At 38.9% G+C, this 18,772-nt stretch overlaps 1 protein-coding gene across 5 annotated transcripts in view; it reads left to right on the top strand.

Annotated features, from left to right (window-relative positions):
- Positions 1–18,550, top strand: part of DSE (dermatan sulfate epimerase) — a 37,203-nt gene extending 18,653 nt beyond the window's left edge. For 4 of the 5 annotated variants that reach the window (XM_032992879.2, XM_042796113.1, XM_032992878.2 and 1 more), the window contains 4 exons: positions 7,801–8,054; positions 11,534–11,773; positions 13,260–13,467; positions 15,518–18,550. In XM_032992879.2, coding sequence (XP_032848770.1) covers positions 7,801–8,054; positions 11,534–11,773; positions 13,260–13,467; positions 15,518–17,282 — 2,467 coding nt within the window. In that variant the 3' untranslated portion in view covers positions 17,283–18,550. Of the gene's footprint in view, positions 1–7,800; positions 8,055–11,533; positions 11,774–13,259; positions 13,468–15,517 lie in introns of those variants that run through there. The other variant, XM_032992881.2, reaches the window with a different exon arrangement.
- The last annotated feature ends 222 nt before the right edge of the window (positions 18,551–18,772 follow it).

Here is an 18,772-nt window from a genome sequence, read left to right as displayed (position 1 = left end):
AAACAGAGGGGCAATGGCTAATAGCTAACTATAACAATTACCCAAAATAATATGGGAACGGACAATGTTTTAGAGACTAGCAAGAATGTAGTGCATTAATATTTCAGTAAAAATACATTAATGGGTTTTTCTGTAAATATGAAAAGCTGGTGTTAAGTAACACACTTGGTTTTCCTGGGATTTGATTTCTAGATGCTGCCTAAAATCTTAAGGAAAGTTTGCCTGTATATTTAAGCCATATTATCTTATTTTACAGAGAACAGAGGATATAGATGCGTTTTCTGGCACTTTATCTCCGACTGGCCCCCAGAGCACTCCCCACCAGAAGTGCGTTTTTGGCCGAGGGGATCTGTACTTGTGATTCTTTCCATATGCTGCCTCGGCCCGTCCCCGCACCAAGCAGAGTGATGTAATCGCAGTCACACATTGTGCAGAAATAAGAGTCCAGTCAGATTCTGTGTTTTGGACAAAGCAGTGGAGAGCTCTCTTCCTTACTAAGCCCACCTTATAAACAAATGCCTGAGAAGTTCACAAATTCTGCACTCTTCTTCCAACGGGAGAGACATCCCCATTTGCAACTGCCAGACTAGAGATTTCCGTACTTTTTTTTTTTTTTTTTTTTTTTTTTTTTTGCACACAGTTGACACACCGTTTTTAAAGACAAGTATGTTACCAATGTGCAGTAAGGTGTGGGATTTGACAGGAAGCCTGGCTCTGGGGATTTCATAGGGCAGATAATTACTGTCAAGCACATGCAAACATTCCAAGGAAATAGCAGCAAGTAAGGATAAGCTAACAGGAGTCTTCAGCATAACAAATCTGTGAGCTTTCTGCTATTTCTTATTAACCAGAATTCCTACAGCCTTTTGTTAGTCCCTGTTTATTAAAAGTATTGGAGCGTGCTGTAGGACAATTACTGTTAGTATCCAGATAGGGCTTGGTGTTGAACAATATGGATTACAAAGTAAAAATGCATATCTATAAATAATTAAATGTGTACATAAATGTATAACTAAAATAAATTCACTTGTGCCAAGCTGAAATAAAATGAGCCTCTGTGCTGACACCACAAATTTAGAACATCTGTTTGACTCCCGATAATCAACCAGCAGTCATATTCAAAGAAAACTTAGGAGGATTTTATAAGCCTGTGGCATAAAAGTTAGTATCAAAGAAGCTTGGGGAATGCTGACATAGTCTCCTACAGGGAGGAAGAAAAAGAAAAGAAAGGGTAGGAGGATGAATTTGCTATCTGGAATATATATTATGTTAGTAAGTGAAATATCAAACCCTCATGCTGTTCTTATCTTTTTCATATGTAGCATTTAAAAATAGAAATTTTGCGTGACTGTGAAATTAAGTGGCTATCTGGATTTTGAAGAGTTTCTTTTATACCTTCTTTTTTAATTGTTAAGACCTCTAGGAGATAAATTGGCGATGAAGTTCTGTGGTAGCTACAGGGAGTTCACTTTGTGGCATGCCTGGTATAAAAATTTGCTTCAACAAGAGCTAGAGGTAATCTGTTGAAATAATAACTACATTTCTGCGTCTGCTTAATATGGCACTGAGAACTATTAAACCAGACTCAATTCTTGTTTATTAATACGTCAACACAGAAGGATCGTGATTGATACTAAGAGCAAGCCCGGTGTGAAAAGGACTCTCTGGTGATCAAAGCCAAAAATGAGAGAAGAAGATCTGAAAAAAGCTTTACAAGTGGCAGAATGATGATCATAGACCTGTGGGGAAACAGAGAAAAAGTATAGAAAGTAGATGAAGGTTTCCAAAGAAGTGAAGTTTTAGTTGCCTTCTCAACACCTAACCAGTACAATCCTGCTTTTATAGTAAGCTCTTAAAACTTCTGAAAAATGTTGTCTGTATGTCGCTTTTTTTTTTCCATGATGATATGAGTGTAGCCCTTGACATTTAACCACTCCTTTGACTGTCTTCCTGCGAACTGAGCTGCAATGAACATGAGCCTGTCAGAGTGGCTGCTGCTGAAACATGACGGGTAGGGAGATAGGGGCAAACTTGTCATGTTTTATCTTAGACACCGGAAATATAAATCACCAATTTTGCAAGGACCTTTTTTATCCTTAACGTTTTTGTTGTTGTAAATGACTGAGCACTTAGGTTGTGCAGATAATGGGGTTTTTGTTTTGGCAGCCAACCAGAAAAATGTGGAAAGGGTGAAAGCTAAGAGGTTGTTTTGAATGAAACAGATTTTTTTCAAGGATTTTTCTTTTTTCTTTCCAAAACAAAAATTGGAAGATACTGTTCCGTTAGTGAAGAAAATATTCCATTTGAGCACAAAAAAAATACTTTGTTTTGGTGGTTTTGTAAGAAAAACACTGAAAATTGAGTCTAGTTTATAAAACAAATGTTGGTGGTCTCATTCCCCTTGGTAGGTATACTCCCTCTGACCACTGAAGAATATTTCTCTCCTTTGCCTGACAGAAGGTTTGAAGCTTTATCACCTTCCCCCAGAAGTGGGTCAGAGCAATAGCAAGGGTCTGTGGAGTACCAGGGCATTGGCATTGACATTGGCATTGGCATTGGCATTGGCATTGGCATTGGCAAGACTGTGCAATTAGACAGTCGATTTCAGGATCAAGAGGTCAGTTGGCTCCATTACACGCCACGTTTGCATCCACACTTGGCCTTTTATGTACATTAAACTCAATCATGGTGTTAGCTAGCTACCATGTCTGAGAGAGATTGCAACAAATTGCACTAGAAGGCTGTCCTTGAACTAATTTTCATCTGTAAGCCTTTAGAAAAGAGCCCTGACTCATTTCCTTTGCATGCACCTAGTGAGAGGTTCAGTACTGAGGAGGGAGTACTGGCATGCTTCCTTCAACCATTAGCTTAATCTGCCCTCAACCTCCAGGACTTATTCTGAAATAAGTAATTTGTCATGGGAAGGTTTGGAGTGTTAAACTTTAGGATGTGGATTACTTGTGTAATATATGTGTCAGGATGTACTTAATGCTTCATTTTGCATGCAGTGATGCCATATTACGTATTGGCATAGACGCTAGAAATCAAATCTCACATTGCCTGGAAGTGTTTTCTATTTCTCAAGCTAGAGAGTGTTACTTCTCCTATTTAATTCCATTTAGTTTTAAGAACTGGATACAAAATGAAGGAAAGGCAAGTCTAAACGTCCAACAGGCCATGATCAGGAAACTGACTTAAGCAGGAGAGTGATTCAAATCCTGCCTTGAAATGGGCAGACAGTGTTTTTTCCCTCTTGGCTTATGCTTCTTAGAGAAATGCTAATACTTCTGGTTTCAGTAAGGAAGTAGTAATTAGTAGAGAGAAATGAGGGAAAAATACACAAAACCATTTCTACCGAGAGAAGAGACTTTAGTAGCATTAGGAATGTTGTCAAGAATTGGAGAGGTGGTGCTAATCTTACCACAGTTGTTCTTGTTGGTTTTGTTGTGGTTGTTGATACTGATTTTTACTACCCATCCAAATTTTTATACAACTGATATACTTATTTAGAGCTTGGAATCATGTACACTCTTAGCCTTGGACAATGCAGTGCATGCGTGATGGTTCTTGACATCATAAATTGATGACTGAAGAACTGGGTCTTACCCCCCCTCTTCAGATTCATTGTTCATTGTAGAAGGTGACAAATCTAAAACAGATAACCATGTTGCACCACGCTAAAATTCTCAACACATGTAGGAAAACCTACATGCTTATCCGTAATACCAACCTTATCCATGATGTCTTTATTTCTCCAGTTTCTTCATGGAGAATTTATATCAAACTCTAAATGTTTAAAATAAAGTAACAAAAATCTTTTATATAACAGATGAAGAGAACTTAAAAGAACACCCCAGGCGTGTATTCGTCCTGTGCCATTCACAGAATTTGTCCAGACAGCATTTCTCTCAGCAGAATGATGCATAGGGTTTTGGATGTTTATGGAGTTTGATTGTTAGGCAGCAAAACCCAGTCAGCACTTTTTGCTCTTTTGCAAACCTTCTTAAGTTTCCAGATAGGCTTCTCTTCCCAATACAGGTATAGGTATGTAAGTGTACAAAAAAAAAAAAATTTTTTTTGGTACTATCTGTAGGGATGCATTTATGGTTTAGTTGTTATTTTAAAATATGGTTTTAGAATTTTTGAAACAGTTGCCTTTGCTAAAAGTGCTTATGTTTGCAACTAAGTAGCTGCTTTGTACTAAAGAATCCCTTATAGATCTATTTATTTACTTTGGATTGATTTTTTTGTAACATCTGATACCTTTAAAAGACCGAAGAGGCTAATGCAGCATTGAGGTGTAAAGGTTACTTGCTGTCTTCAGACACAGTTAATTGCTAAGCTGAGGTTCATACTATGTGGTGTTAAGTTTTACTCCTGAGAGGCTTAGAAAATAGCTGTTTTCCAGTGCAAAGCATTGGCATGTTTTTACCTATCTTTATTTGCATAAATACACACAACTTTGCTTTAATATTTCAGAGCACGGGAGTTAATAGATAGCCCTGAAAACTCTTTTTTCACATTGTATGTTTGGTGCAGGCCTATGGTACCATGCTTTCCCACGGTTTATCAGCCAGGCTGTTTACCAAATCTGACACTGGAGATCCATTTGAAAAATGAGAGTGTAATTTAGATACAAAAAGCATTTAATGCTTGCTACTTGACCATTCTTCTCGTGAATCACGTTCCACATTGTTTGGTGTACATTGCTTGGTTCCATTGAAATTCAGTTAATGGAAGTACGCTGATTTATATCAGCTAGAGAGTTATTACTTCAAGAGAGCTTCATTTTAAGAACAGATGTTGACTGTGGGTTTAAAAATGAGGGTCTTTAAATCGTCATCTTTAGTTTTCTTTATTACTTGTGTGCATCTCCTCTGTTAAATTCTATACAAGACTTACTATATAGAATTGCAATTTGAGGGAAGTTATGATGAAATAACTTTGCCTAACCTGAGATGGGTAACTATGCCAGTATGTAAGCTTAGGATGCCCAACATAAGGTTTTTTACACTGAAAGGTTTTTGCTTGTTTTTGTTTGTTTTTTTTTTTTTTTTCTGAAGAAATCGACAACCTAAATGCAGTCATAACTGATTGATTTAGCACTTCTTGTGTAGAAGAGTGCTATTTTATCAGAAGGAGTGCCACAGGGACTAATACACGCTTTTATACTATAGAATTTGAATTGCGTTCAAAACCAAACATAAAATTGGCATAGATCTTAATGAAAGTTACCATAAATCAGTTCCACTGTCAAATCCCATTTAAGCTGAAGTCTGGTAAAGATCATTAAATAGCATTAAGCACATTCTAATTAGCAATTTGTACATTGTTACAAGGATACGGAACTTCAAATGGAATGTTTTAAATTAACTCAAATTCTTCCTCAAATTCTTCCCTTGTTCTTTAATTGTTCCAGGCAGAGGCCTTTAAAGTGGCATTTCCTGTGCCCATTTGAACTCTGATTTCTGAATGTGCAAAGGTTTAGTGAAAAGCAAAACTAAAAATACTTTGGAGAACAAGATTCATGATCTAGCTAGTCAAAGGTACGTTCGTGTGTCAAAGGATTTCTGACAGCAGTCACGGCGCCAGAGTGTTGGATATAACAGATGTAGAAAGCAGCTTTACTTTTACATATAGTACTATCATCATTTTGAGAGCTTTTCCAATGATAAGAAACGATGAAAAAGCAGGAATAGAGATGCAGAGAATTAAGTGAGATTGATAAATAACCAATTAACTCAGATTTTCAATTTTTGTGCTTCAGTGGCACGGTATAAATAAATCTGGAGAGGCAGAAGAGCTGCTTGCCCGGTTTAGCTTTGTTTTCTTCCAGTTTATCAGAAATGCAGGAAGAGTGAGCATCTAGGAAAAGCATGTAAATGTTTTGTCTTACAGGTCTGTAATTTTCTGCACAACAAAAAAGTGAAAGCATAACTAAGAAATTTTACTCTACCTGGCTGGAAGTCTTCACTGATAAGTTTAGAGTTTGAACCAGAAAAAAAAATGACAGAGAAATGTTCCTGCCATAGGACCACAGAGAATAGCATGTGGATGTGGACAAGATGGGTAGTAAATTTCTAGAACTTTTTTTTCCTGATGCTTTGACAGTTATTTGTTACCACACTTACAGCAGTCTGTCTTAATATTGTTCACAACCATTTTCTGTCAATGCCTGTCTGTTAACCAAGAAACAAAATTGTGCAAACAAAATAATCTCGTCCAATAAAAACCCCAGTTCACAAAAAAGGGGTCAAATCCTGCTGCCCAATGCTGAATGCACTCATGTATATAATGTAAAATCTGTGAGATAAAGATTTCGTTTTAAAAAAAGGAAAAATGAATGTATAACTTCACTCAGCAGAAGATGGGATTGAAGCTGAGAGAAGGTGAATGCTTAAAGCTGTTGGAAATTCAGCTAATCAAAAAGCCTACAGAGGCATTCATTACATACGGGTATGAATGTGCCAAGTTCGTTTGAGTTCTTCCAGTGTTGTTAGATATACTGAAATAAAGGTCATTTTTCTCACTTGTACGTGTTGTGTTTTACCATTATTGCAGTGCCCTAGGCTGATGGTTATTATTTCAACATGGTTTGTTCATGCATTTTGAAAGGAAATAAATATTCCTATAGCAGAATGAGGATTTTTAAAAAAAATCTTGCTCTTTTGGTATTTTTTCTCATCTGTTTGTTCACACTACTGCTTACATGAATTAAGATGAAATCCATAGAACAGTTGAAGCTGAAAGGTGCACATCCTCAGGAGCACACCACAATTGCCACTGATTGCAGTAGGACACTCTCTTCTCAACAATTTAAAATTAATTTCTGTAAGAAAAAATATATTGCAAAGAAAGAGAACAACTGTGAAAGCAACTGATGATTGTTCAGTTTATCAATTCTTTTTTTTCACTATATATTCCTTTATATTTCACTTTCTGTAGAACTGTGGCCTGAAAGTACTGTCGGTACTGCAAAACTCAAGTCTTTGATACACAGTATATGCTTGATTTAAGAGAACTATTTGTTCTACACTACATCCACCTCTATTATGAATTTTCTTGGTAAAAATTTACTATTTTGTTAAGTTCAACGTAACCATTGGATAGAATCCAGTAGTTCCTAGAAAATAATTTTGAGTAGTGGCATAATTTTACCTCTATTTTACTTTAAACACGGGTTTGGTTTGGTTTTTTTTTTTTTTAATGCTATTAAATGTGTTAATTTGAACTGTGGTCATGAAAGTAAATTTCATCATCTCTACTTCTGTCCTTGAATGCATTTGGGAAATGAAGAAACAGCATAGCGAGTTGTTGTATTATACTTGCTTTAAAGACAATTTCAGTCCCTTAGCCATTACTCAGGAATTTATCAACATTTGGCTCCTTTGGAAGAGAAAAAGGTTGTTACAGATTTTTGGAGGAGTATAAACTATAGGATATTACTTTCTCACAAAAATTATGTGAATCTTGCTTCAAATATATAGATTCCATTTCTGTACAATCAGTATTCTGTGTATCTGTTTCTCCTAGCAAAACCCAGAATACTGCAAGCACTGTTTTAATATTTAACAACTTAATCTTTCTAATAAAATCAATGAGCTGTGAAGGTTAACGTTGTCCACACTTAGGAAAGAAAAAAAAATGGTCTCAGAAATTTGGTAAGTAGCTTACTACTGTGTTAAAATTCAATATGAATTGCCTAATTTTAGAGACATTAAGTCACACACCTCACAGTGCGGTAATGGAGAAAAATAAGTAGGTGAAACTCAATTAATTGTCATCTTTCTTTATTGACAGGCTAGTGAAGGATGCCCCGTGGGATGAGGTCCCTCTCGCTCACTCCTTAGTTGGTTTTGCCACTGCGTATGACTTCTTGTACAGCTATCTTAGCAAGACTCAACAGGAGAGATTTCTTGAGGTAATTGCCAATGCCTCGGGATATATGTACGAAACATCATACAGACGTGGATGGGGCTTCCAGTACCTCCACAACCACCAGCCTACCAACTGTGTGGCCCTGCTGGCTGGAAGCCTGGTTCTGATGAATCAAGGTATGTGCTTAAACCATAAGAACGTTTTCCTAAAGTATATCAACAAAATCAGCCGTTTATGCAGCAGATTTCAGGAACGGATGGAAGTGCATCTGAGAGTGCAGCAGTATTGGATTTGCTCTTTTGCTGCTTAGAAAAATTTAATGTACTGAATAGAACAAAAGTCTGTGGGCAGATGTATAAGGTATAATATATATGTATATATACCTGTGTGTATACATTCAGCTGTCTAAGCGATTCTGAAATTCTTACCTAGCTGTTTGTAAGAATTAAAAATCCCCTTGTGTATACTCTGTGCAGTCCAGGTTTACAGACAGGGTCTTTCAGGGGAGATTATCAGTAAAGAGTGATGCACTTGGTCTCCTTACACAACACGTTGAGAACACCCCATGCGCTGAGCTGGGAGCTACACAACAGGATAACCTGGAATTTCGTCCAAGACTTCTGTCCTGTCTCCCTGAGAAAACTGCAAAGGTCGCAGCTCAGGACCTTTCTTTCCAGCATCTTTTCTATGAAGATGAACAGGGCTTTACCTTTTTCCCTCTGAACTATGCCCTCACACCCCACAACCTTCATCCAGGAGGGGTCATCTCCTTTGCTTCAGGGACTTAAATCCATCTTTCCCAGTTCCCAGGTGAATAAACTCACCAAACTGCTTTTGACTGCTCTGCCTGGGGGCTATCCCTTTCCTCCTGTCTTAGTGATGCACAGTGTAAATGAAAATGCCAGTCACAGAGTCAGAGGGAGAGAGCAGGTAAGAAATCCTGACTTTACACCCCAGTGGCACTTCAGCTGAGAGGTGGAAGGCATGGAGCCAGCTCCTGCTTTTATAAGGATGTGCCAGTATTTTATCAAGTGGTTATTTAATAGATGCTAAAAGTATTTTGAAAACATGATGCCCTCTGGAACTACTTACTTACTGCAAGTCAAGGAGAATTTAGTTTCTGGATGCTGATGGTGCTGCCAAGCTGTTCGGCCCTGCCAAGCAAAGGCACATCTGCACATTGCTCTACCTTTCAGATGCCCAAAGAAGCGTGACAAAAAACTGTGGCACCTACTGTGTTTGGGGGGAGTCATCTTTTTGTTCAACACTTGTCAAAACAAGCGCATTCACTCCTGTGCATATGCTGAAGAGCAGCAAAAGTATGTGTGGAAGCTATTCCCTTTCCTCTTACCATGCCTTCCACAAAGTGAAGACTCAGACCATGTTTATTCAGTGGGTTTTGCTAAACTACTCACAATTCCATCCTTCCCCGAGCCTCCGTTGGCACAGAAAGTTGGCAGTTTTCAAGATGACTCTGCTTTTTATTAGAATATAGACCAAAAGTAGGCTTTGTGCCAAACAATGATAACATCGCAAATAAAGTTGGTCAATATTTCTTTCATCAAAGGTTGGTGGGTGGTTTTTTTCTGGGGGAAAAAAAAGAAAAAGCAGCAACTTCAGCAACACTTAAGAAATTTTAAAATAGTGGTGATACTTCAAATGAAAATGGGTCAAAACAGACTATTTCCAAATAAAAATTCAATTTTCAACATAGAGCAACTTTTTTTTTTTAACAGAAATTTAAATGAAGTTTTTCTGTTGGTCTAAAATTAAAAAAAAAAAAAAAAAGAAAAAGTTTTTTTAAGAATTCTTATTCCAAGATTCAAGACTTTTTCTGAACGAGGAATTATAAAAAAAAAAAAAAAAAGGGAGGGAGAAAGGAAGTAAACACACTATTCTTCCTGTATCAGGTGCATAACAATTGCAAATAGTACATCCCAGCGTATACCTTTCTCCCAAAGGTTTAAATTCCAACTAATAATTTTAGACACAATTCAGCTATTGAAGCACGCACAGACTAAATAGCCAGATTAAAAACATGTAAACGTTGCCATAGGACTGAAAAATCAAACTAATTGAAAGGAATTCTAGACACACACGTATATTGAGGTCTTTGTAGTTATAATACTCAGATATTTAAAAAAGAAACTTGAGTAAGGCCTAGCTTGATATAGATACTGCTAATTTGGGGTGGGATTTGTTCTGGTTTGTTGTAGCCTGACAGAGTGTTGAGTCCCTTACTTTTTTTTTCATTCTAATGTATTCTTTTAATGTATTACATGTATGGGGTTATAGCATAGATATACACGAAGTAAACAGAACATGTATGTGTATATATTCATATGTGTATATATATATATATGCAGATAAAAATACCAGGCTGTCTGTTTAACTTAGACACTCTGATTTTTTATCTCTGTTCACTGAGCAGGATTTGGCAGCTTTGACTTATAGGATGTCTGAATTGCTCATCACTCTGCTGAGCATAAATACAGTAACCGTGGCAATGAAATGAAACAGTCTTATTAGTGGGTTTGGAGGTAGCTCCTAGTCCCTTAGCCTGGCACTGCTTCACCATGCCGTGGGGTGTCGTGGGTGCCCACTCAGCTCTGCTACGTGATGGAGAGAAGTCTGGTTAAATCTGTGTCCAGACACCTGAGTTGGGCAGGCACCAAGTTGACATATAGAAGCACAAGGCAGTTGATCTCTGTGTAGTCCCATCTCTCTTGCCAGCGAATCCAAAAGAAAATAAGAGGAGGCATGCAGCCTTTCCTCTGCTGGGATCCGTGTGCTGGCTTTTGCAAAACATAAATGCAGTGCTGAGGCTCTCTTGTTCCTCGGTGAAAGCAGACAAGCCCTGAGAAAGTCTTCTCACAACCTCTTCCCAGCTCATGATTCGTGTAGAGAAGAGCAAAACAGTAAGATCTCAGACAGTCTTTTCTGTGGAAGAAATATAACTGTTTAGGGCTTGTATATGTGGAGGCTGAAAGTTGACCTAGTTGGAAGATTCATTTTATTCTGGAACTGAGGAATCTGCATTTGGAATTAACTATGCAAAACTTTTCCAAAATAACTTCTGTCTGCATAACCCTTTAGGGTGTACTAGAAACTGAAAATCTAAGTAGACTGGAGCATGTCTCAAAATAGAGCATGAATTAGTAGAATATCAGTTAACTGCAGCTCAAATGTGCACTTTGTATTTTTAAACTCTGAGGATATCCTCACCACGCTGGTGATCATGCCAGTGAAAAATGACTGATTGGAATATTTGCATTATTGGAGCCCTCTAGTGGGGACCGAAAGTTTGTTTTCATACAACTTTAATTTGAAATGCAAGTTTTGGCATGGCTCTTCCCTTCTGGCGTGTCCTGAATGCATTAAGGAAATTTTCCTTTTTAAGACGGAAAGTAATTCCCACGTTATTAGCGAAAGGTGTTTGACAGTTTTTTCTTGCTCAGGTGACCTTGCTTTGCTGTGTTTAAATACAGTGGTTTATTTTTCACCCTAGAACTAGAGGCACTGGAGCACTGGGTTGTATTATAGAGCTCTGGATTGCAGATTCCTCGTTGCAAAGGATCTCGCTGTGGGAGCGCAGATGACATAATCTGTGATCGATGCTGTTGTAATTAGATCTGCCAACACCTTTTTCTTTCAGGCTACCTTCAGGAAGCTTACCTGTGGACCAAGCAAGTGTTGGCAATCATGGAGAAGTCAGTCGTCCTGCTGCAGGAGGTCACCGATGGCTCCCTCTATGAAGGGGTGGCCTACGGCAGCTACACGACCAGATCGCTGTTCCAGTACGTGTTTCTTGTCCAAAGGCACTTTGATATCAATCACTTCAGCCACCCCTGGCTCAAGCAGCACTTTGCATTTATGTACAGGACTGTCCTGCCAGGTAGGTCCTTTGGGGGTAAATGAAGATGAATCTTCTAATTCTTGAAGCAGCAGTAAATGTCACACTTGTAGTAGGCCACTTTTAAATAACATTGTACTTGGATTTTACCTTCATCATCCACTGAAACAGTGATATCCTTGTTTATCACTGCTTATTAAACTCTGGCTTTTAAAACCAGTCAAAAGATGGGAACATCGTTTGGGAAAAAAAAAAAAAAAAACAAAAAAAAAAAAACAGTGGTTCAGAATTTGACTTCTGGTTTTCAGAGTTTGAAACATACCTGTTTCTGGGGGTTTCCATTTGAAAAGTAATACTCTTCAGGATTCTTACTGATTTTTTTTCCTTCGCCAAAAATCATCACACTAAAATACTTGGTGAAAGGAACAGAAAATGATGACGCCAGGGTAAAAGTATCAACAAACTATAGACATGTTTTACAATCACCTGTTTTCCACAAAACATTAAAATATATTTTTATACCATTTTTATTAAAATACTTTTCATACAGAAAATCTGATTGTTTCAAATGATAGGTTTCTCTGAGCAGGGCTACACAAACCATTTTCTTTTTTCAATGTGAGAATTAAACAGAAATATCTGACATCACTAGTGGGTCAATTTTGCAGGCTTATTAATATTTGTGTTCTTTTGCTGAATCTCTCCAGTCTTTCACAATGTGTTTTAGCATCTCCGATCTGAAGTCCTGGTTGTGACTGAAAGATGGAGATGTACAAATATGAAACGAGTTATAAGTTAATAAATACTGCTGACCCCTTCTATCTTTCAGAAGAGACTGAGTTTCAGGCAGCTTTGCAAGTTTTCAGTGATGGTTTTCTGTTGCTTATTTGCAGGAAAAGTCATTAGGAACTTATATTGTTCAACTTCCTTCTTGAAAAGACAGTGATAACTTTATTGGCTATGAGAACCCCAGATCTAGCCGTGTATGTAAGGGGACTGAGCGTGGCTTTGGTGTGCCAGGACAGGCGTGTAAGGAATTGCACTGACTCCATGTGAGACCTTGGGCATCTACCGGGGTGAGGTTCCTAAGAGCAAAGTGAACTCATGCTAGCTGTTTCAGGGTGAAGCTGATTTTTTTTTTTTTTTTTTTTTTTTTTCCTTGGGGGAACCTCTGTTTTCTTGCTTTAGAGAGTTTGGATTGACATAGGAAAAGAGGAAACTGTAAAGAGAAAGTTACCTTTGCCAGATATGAGTGAGGAGAGGATGTGGATGGGACATTGCTGCTTACGTTTTTTGTAGCACTTCGTCTGTAGCCCATAGCCAAAGGAGAAAGGTGGGTATTCAAGTTAGCTACAGCAGAAGGAAACAGCTCCTGTGTAACCCGTTTATGGCTCATTTACAAGTAGGTCTATAAACATCTGAAAAGGCTGTTTCTGTTGGTACTGCTTGGATTCACCGTTACGCTCTACAAACACATCTTTGCGCGTTTATTTGTTCTTTCTTACATTCCTTTTCACTTTTTCCCAAGGGTTTCAGAGAACTGTAGCCATCGCGGATTCCAACTATAACTGGTTCTACGGGCCGGAGAGCCAGCTGGTGTTTCTCGACAAATTTGTCATGCGCAACGGCAGCGGGAACTGGTTGGCCGAGCAGATCAGAAGGAACCGAGTGGTGGAGGGCCCGGGGACACCATCCAAAGGGCAGAGGTGGTGCACTCTCCACACCGAATTTCTCTGGTACGGAAGGGAATGAGTGGGCTCAAAAGGAACCCGACAGCTGTTTGCTATTAGCGATAATTCTTTATCTGCAGATCTGTACTGTAGAAGCAGAGAGCAGGCTGGCCGTGTGCCACCCGGAGAGTCGTTAGGCCCAGAAGAACTTCTTCACTTGGGCGTAGATGCACAGTATGTGTTGTCACAGGGGACACCTGGCTCTTGTCCTACATCCGCTTTACTGTTTTCCTTCCGTTGTCTATTGCTTTTATCGACTACAAGCAGTTCCGAAAGGACCGAAAATTTACCTGCATGTGTTCTTCAGCTTATTTGGTCTATTCTAAAGGTTTTTAATCCTGTTGTGTTATTTAATAGTTAATTGGGTGAATATTTAAAGCGTAGTTTTCTTTTAAAAGCTACAAGTAATAATATAAGCTTTCTTTTAAAAGCCAAAATAATGTAGGCAGTAAGGCCACTGTTAATTGGTTTTCCATGCTAATTTGCAAGTTATGCTTAGAAAAAATATCATGATAGATGACTAGATCCGTATTTTCTATGTAATTTACGGCTCTGCTAACTTGTATGTCAATAATCTAAAGGTAGGAAATGAAAAGAGGACTTTAGATATACATACAGGAGACTTTAGATATACGTACAAATTCCCTCAGTCTGAGGAAAGAACAAGTAAATTTTCAAGGACTCAGTGTAGCTCAATTTCTCCCTCTTACAAGAAAAGTATTATTGAATATATACTGTTTTGCATTTATGATATGCACATTAGAATCCATGTTTATTAGGCTTCAAGCACGCTTCATCTTGTTATTTGCAAAATACAGAATCTCTCCTCTACAACCCCATTCCATCGTTCTTTTCTCTTGCGTCTCCATGGAAATCTTGGGAATTTATACTTAGAAAATTCTTTTTGATGTCAAAGGGAAAGAAATTTTTTAAGAGCACCTGAGTAAAAAAAAAAAAAAAAAATCTGAATATTCCAACAATTGCCTTTTCTCAGTGCTGCAGTGTTGCTCTTGTGATGAGCATGTCCACTTGCATTAGAGTCTCGGGAAAGAGGTCTGCTTTTAGGGGAATCTCCCTCAGAGACCACTAAATATAGAGCAGGCTCCTGCCACTGGTTGGAATTACCTGAAGCCATAGGCCAGGACATGAGCTGTGATTGTCTAGGGCCTGACAGAGGTTCCTGCTTAGCTGTAGAGAATAAATCTGATGAGAAACTGTCTAAGGGAAACTGCGCTTGATGATGGTTTTGTTTATTTGGTTTCTTAAAAACAATGCCAGAAGGCTAGGCTTTGTTTTCCATGGTTGGGTTTGTTTGTTTGTCTGTTTCAACTCCTATAGAACAAATAAAAATTATAAACATTGTAACCTTTTCTGGAATTAAGACCTCTTTTCAAACTGAATGTCTTATTTCTTACAATTTATACAATGAAGCCATGCAATTTTCTCTCCAATCTAGTTGGAGAAGGAAACTAACATACACTAAGTGACATAAATAATAAAAATTTATCCTTTTAAATGCCTTTTCATTAATTTTTAGGTTATTGCTGATTCTGTTTGGAGACTACAGACTTCTATAATCATCAGTTTGGGGAAACAGATACTCTGCTTCTCCCGGTTAAGTGGTCAGTAAATAGGTGCAAATGTTGGTGTTTAGTGCAAAACAGGCAGTGTCTTCAGCCTGGTCCTAATGTGCCTTTTTTAAAGATTTGTATTGCAGCCAGTAACTTTATGATATAGGACAAAACATGGCTTGTTTGAAATTAGTGGTTCTCTTATTTTTGGGCTGCAGAAGGCTTGCTTGCTTTAGATGTGGAGCAGATGCTTTCAGCTATTATTCCGTAAAAAATACACAACAAATTTTTATAGGGATTAGTATGATAAATTAAATATCATTACAACTATATGAATAGTTCATTCAGGAAGCATATACACGGGCTTTATATTATTAGCTTGCTCCTTAAGGTAAATATTGGATTGATTTTTGAGTTTTATACAGGTGCTGATAATGGAATCGGCCAAGTGATTTTTAAACCCATTTTCCTTGTCTTTTTGGCAGGTATGATGCAAGTTTGCACTCCGTACCTCCGCCAGACTACGGGGTTCCTAAGCTGCATTATTTTGAGGACTGGGGTGTGGTAACCTATGGAAGTGCTCTGCCAGCTGAAATCAACAGGCCTTTCCTTTCCTTCAAGTCAGGAAAGCTGGGAGGGCGTGCAATATATGATATTGTTCATAAGAACAAGTACAGAGAGTGGATTAAGGGATGGAGGAACTTTAATGCTGGCCATGAACACCCAGACCAGAATTCCTTTACTTTTGCTCCCAACGGCGTACCTTTCATAACAGAAGCTCTGTATGGGCCCAAATATACTTTTTTTAATAATGTGTTAATGTTTTCCCCTGCTGTGTCCAAGAGCTGCTTCTCCCCATGGGAAGGGCAGATAACAGAAGACTGTTCCTCAAAGTGGCTTAAATATAAACATGACTTGGCTGGTGACTGTCAGGGACGAGTAGTTGCTGCCATGGAGAGAAGTGGGGTGGTTTTTATCAGAGGGGAAGGAGTGGGCGCATACAATCCTAAACTGAAGCTGAGAAAATTGCAGAGAAACCTCATACTCCTCCATCCCCAGCTTCTCTTGCTAGTGGACCAAATCCATCTAGAAGACGACAGCCCGCTGGAGGCAGCAACCAGTTTCTTCCACAATGTGGATGTGCCTTTTGAAGAAACAGTTGTTGATGATGTCCATGGGGCCTTCATTAGGCACCGTGACGGGATCTATAAGATGTACTGGATGGATGACACTGGCCACAGCGAGAAAGCTACCATCGCCTCAAGGATGTATCCCCGGGGCTACCCGTACAACGGAACGAACTATGTGAATGTAACGACCTTCTTGCGGCACCCCATCACGAGGGCCATTTACCTTTTCATCGGGCCCTCCATCGACGTGCAGAGCTTCACCGTCCGTGGAGATTCTCCACAGCTGGATGTTTTCGTCACCACCAGTGAGCACGCCTACACGGTGTACCTGTGGCCCGCCGAGGAGGGGTCCCGCTCTGTCTTTGCACAAGTTATTGCGGACCGCCAGAAAATTGTCTTTGACCGAGCCTCTGCCGTAAGGAGCTCCGCAGTGCCAGAAGTGAAGGACTACGTAGGGATTGTGGAGAGGAACCTGCAGCATTTTAAGCCTGTTTTTCAGCAGCTTGAGAAGCAGATCTTGTCTCGTGTACGCAACACGGCTAGCTTTAGGAAGACTGCTGAGCGCCTGCTGAGGTTTTCAGATAAGAGACAGACAGAGGAGGCCATTGACAGGATATTTGCAATCTCACAGAGGCAGCAGCAGCAGCAGCACAGCAAGGCAAAGAAAAACAGAAAAGTAGCCAAAGGCTACAAATTTGTTGATGCTGTTCCTGACATTTTTGCACAAATTGAGGTAAATGAAAGAAAAGTGCGACAAAAGGCACAGACTCAAGCACAAAAAGAGTTGCCTGTAGATGAAGACGAAGAAATGAAAGACCTTCTGGATTTTGCAGATATCACTTATGTGAAGCACAAAACTGGGGTGTCAATTAAAGGCCGATCAGGGCCAGTACAGATGATGACAACGGCTCGAAGTAGTGCCCCGTCAATATCCGCTTCCTATACCCGTCTCTTTCTAATTCTCAACATTGCTATTTTTTTTGTCATGTTAGCAATGCAGCTCACGTATTTTCAGAAGGCCAAGAGACTGCATGGCCAAAGATGTCTGTATGCAATACTTTTAGTAGACAGCTGTATATTATTGTGGCTGTATTCTTCCTGTTCTCAGTCACAATGTTAGCAGAAGACCTCTACTAGTCGACCAGTTTATGGTCATATACATCTATGCAAAAGCATTAACCCTAATAGGGCCAAAGTTTATCTTCTTTTTTCTGAAACATTCCAAAAACAGCTGGGGAAAGATTGGTTTCAGACCAGAAGGGATGAAAGAATAGGGCAAGCAATGAATATCTCAGAAAACTGAGTACTTAATAAGTACTCCTCCTTTGTGTTTTGAGTTGGGCCTCACATCCGAGGGAATGTTATGCTTTGTTCTTCAGAGTTCAGTAATGTAAAGTTGTAATTAATTTTTTGGTGAGAAGAGCCCTCTTAATAGGTTTGTTTCTAAAAGATTTCTTTTTTATCCAGAATTGGGTTTGCATTTAGTGGGTTTTCATTTCAGGCTGCTATGGATGTCTCTGGACATTCTCTTAAGAAAAAGACATTCAAACACAAGTATGCAAGGCAGATCTTCGCAGTAGACTTCATTTCTCTCTGCCAAACCAAAGAAAGCTTCGGTATGGGACACTCCTGTATAATTATTGAAGACTCTTACATCATGTCATCTCTTTCATGCTTTACAATCTGACACGGTGGGAAATGGCAATCCTGTCAGTACTTGCCAAGTGAGAGACACAATGACTAGTAGGCAGTAGCAGAAGGCAAACATGGGGCCAACTCAAAGTATAAAGGAACACAATTCTCAGGAAAAAAACTCTTTTTCTTTCAGTCAAGTGTAGACTGTAGAAGGATGAATGCTGGAGGGTCTGTTTTCAGTTTTACAAGGCAGGGTTTCACAAAAGATTTCTGTCGTTTGAAGCACGTCTTAGTAGGGAAATAATGTCCTAGATCACTGCCCTTCCGTATGCAATTGTAAAAATGCAGACAAAAAACCAAAGCAATCCTGTGGTAACCTCAGCAATTGCCAGTATGGAAAAAGAGGTATTAAGAACGTATTTAATGTCTTTTTTCTGTTCATATGGCTAGAATCAGAGGACAGTTAAAGTAGTGTGAACAGCCTGTTCTCTATAAAGCACCAGCAAGGCTTCTGCAAGCTCTTGGTGGCCCCAGGTCAATTATTTGGGTATTAGTGGTAAATGGAATCATGTGGTTTACGACAAAAATAAGTTGGACGTCTCCACATATATCCCCTTCTGTTCATTAAACTGATGTCAAAAAATCTTAGCTATTTGAGAGAACAAAAGCTCTATGAAATTGGGACGTATCTATATGTCTTTACAGAAAAACAATTCTTCCAGCACATTTGCTAAATAAAAACATTATAGTTGTCTCTGTGGAAAAGTTGTTTTCCTTTGATTAAAATATTTTTCCTGATTATTCCAGCCATGATGTTCATCAGCATTCTGTTCAAACCACAAACCTCTGTTTCCTGTTCCTGGCACCTGTTTAGATGTCGGTTATCTACACTGCTGCTGTTAAGCCTTCTGTGAGCCTGTGTGTTGAAATGTCATGAGCTTTCCTTGTCTGAACATCTTCAGTGAACAGATGGGA

The sequence above is a fragment of the Tyto alba genome, unplaced genomic scaffold (genome assembly GCF_018691265.1).
Source record: "Tyto alba isolate M040663 unplaced genomic scaffold, T.alba_DEE_v4.0 Super-Scaffold_22, whole genome shotgun sequence".
In the NCBI taxonomy this organism is placed as follows: domain Eukaryota; kingdom Metazoa; phylum Chordata; class Aves; order Strigiformes; family Tytonidae; genus Tyto; species Tyto alba.
Note: the sequence above shows the minus strand (reverse complement) of the source record. Positions and strands in the feature narration are given on the sequence as shown.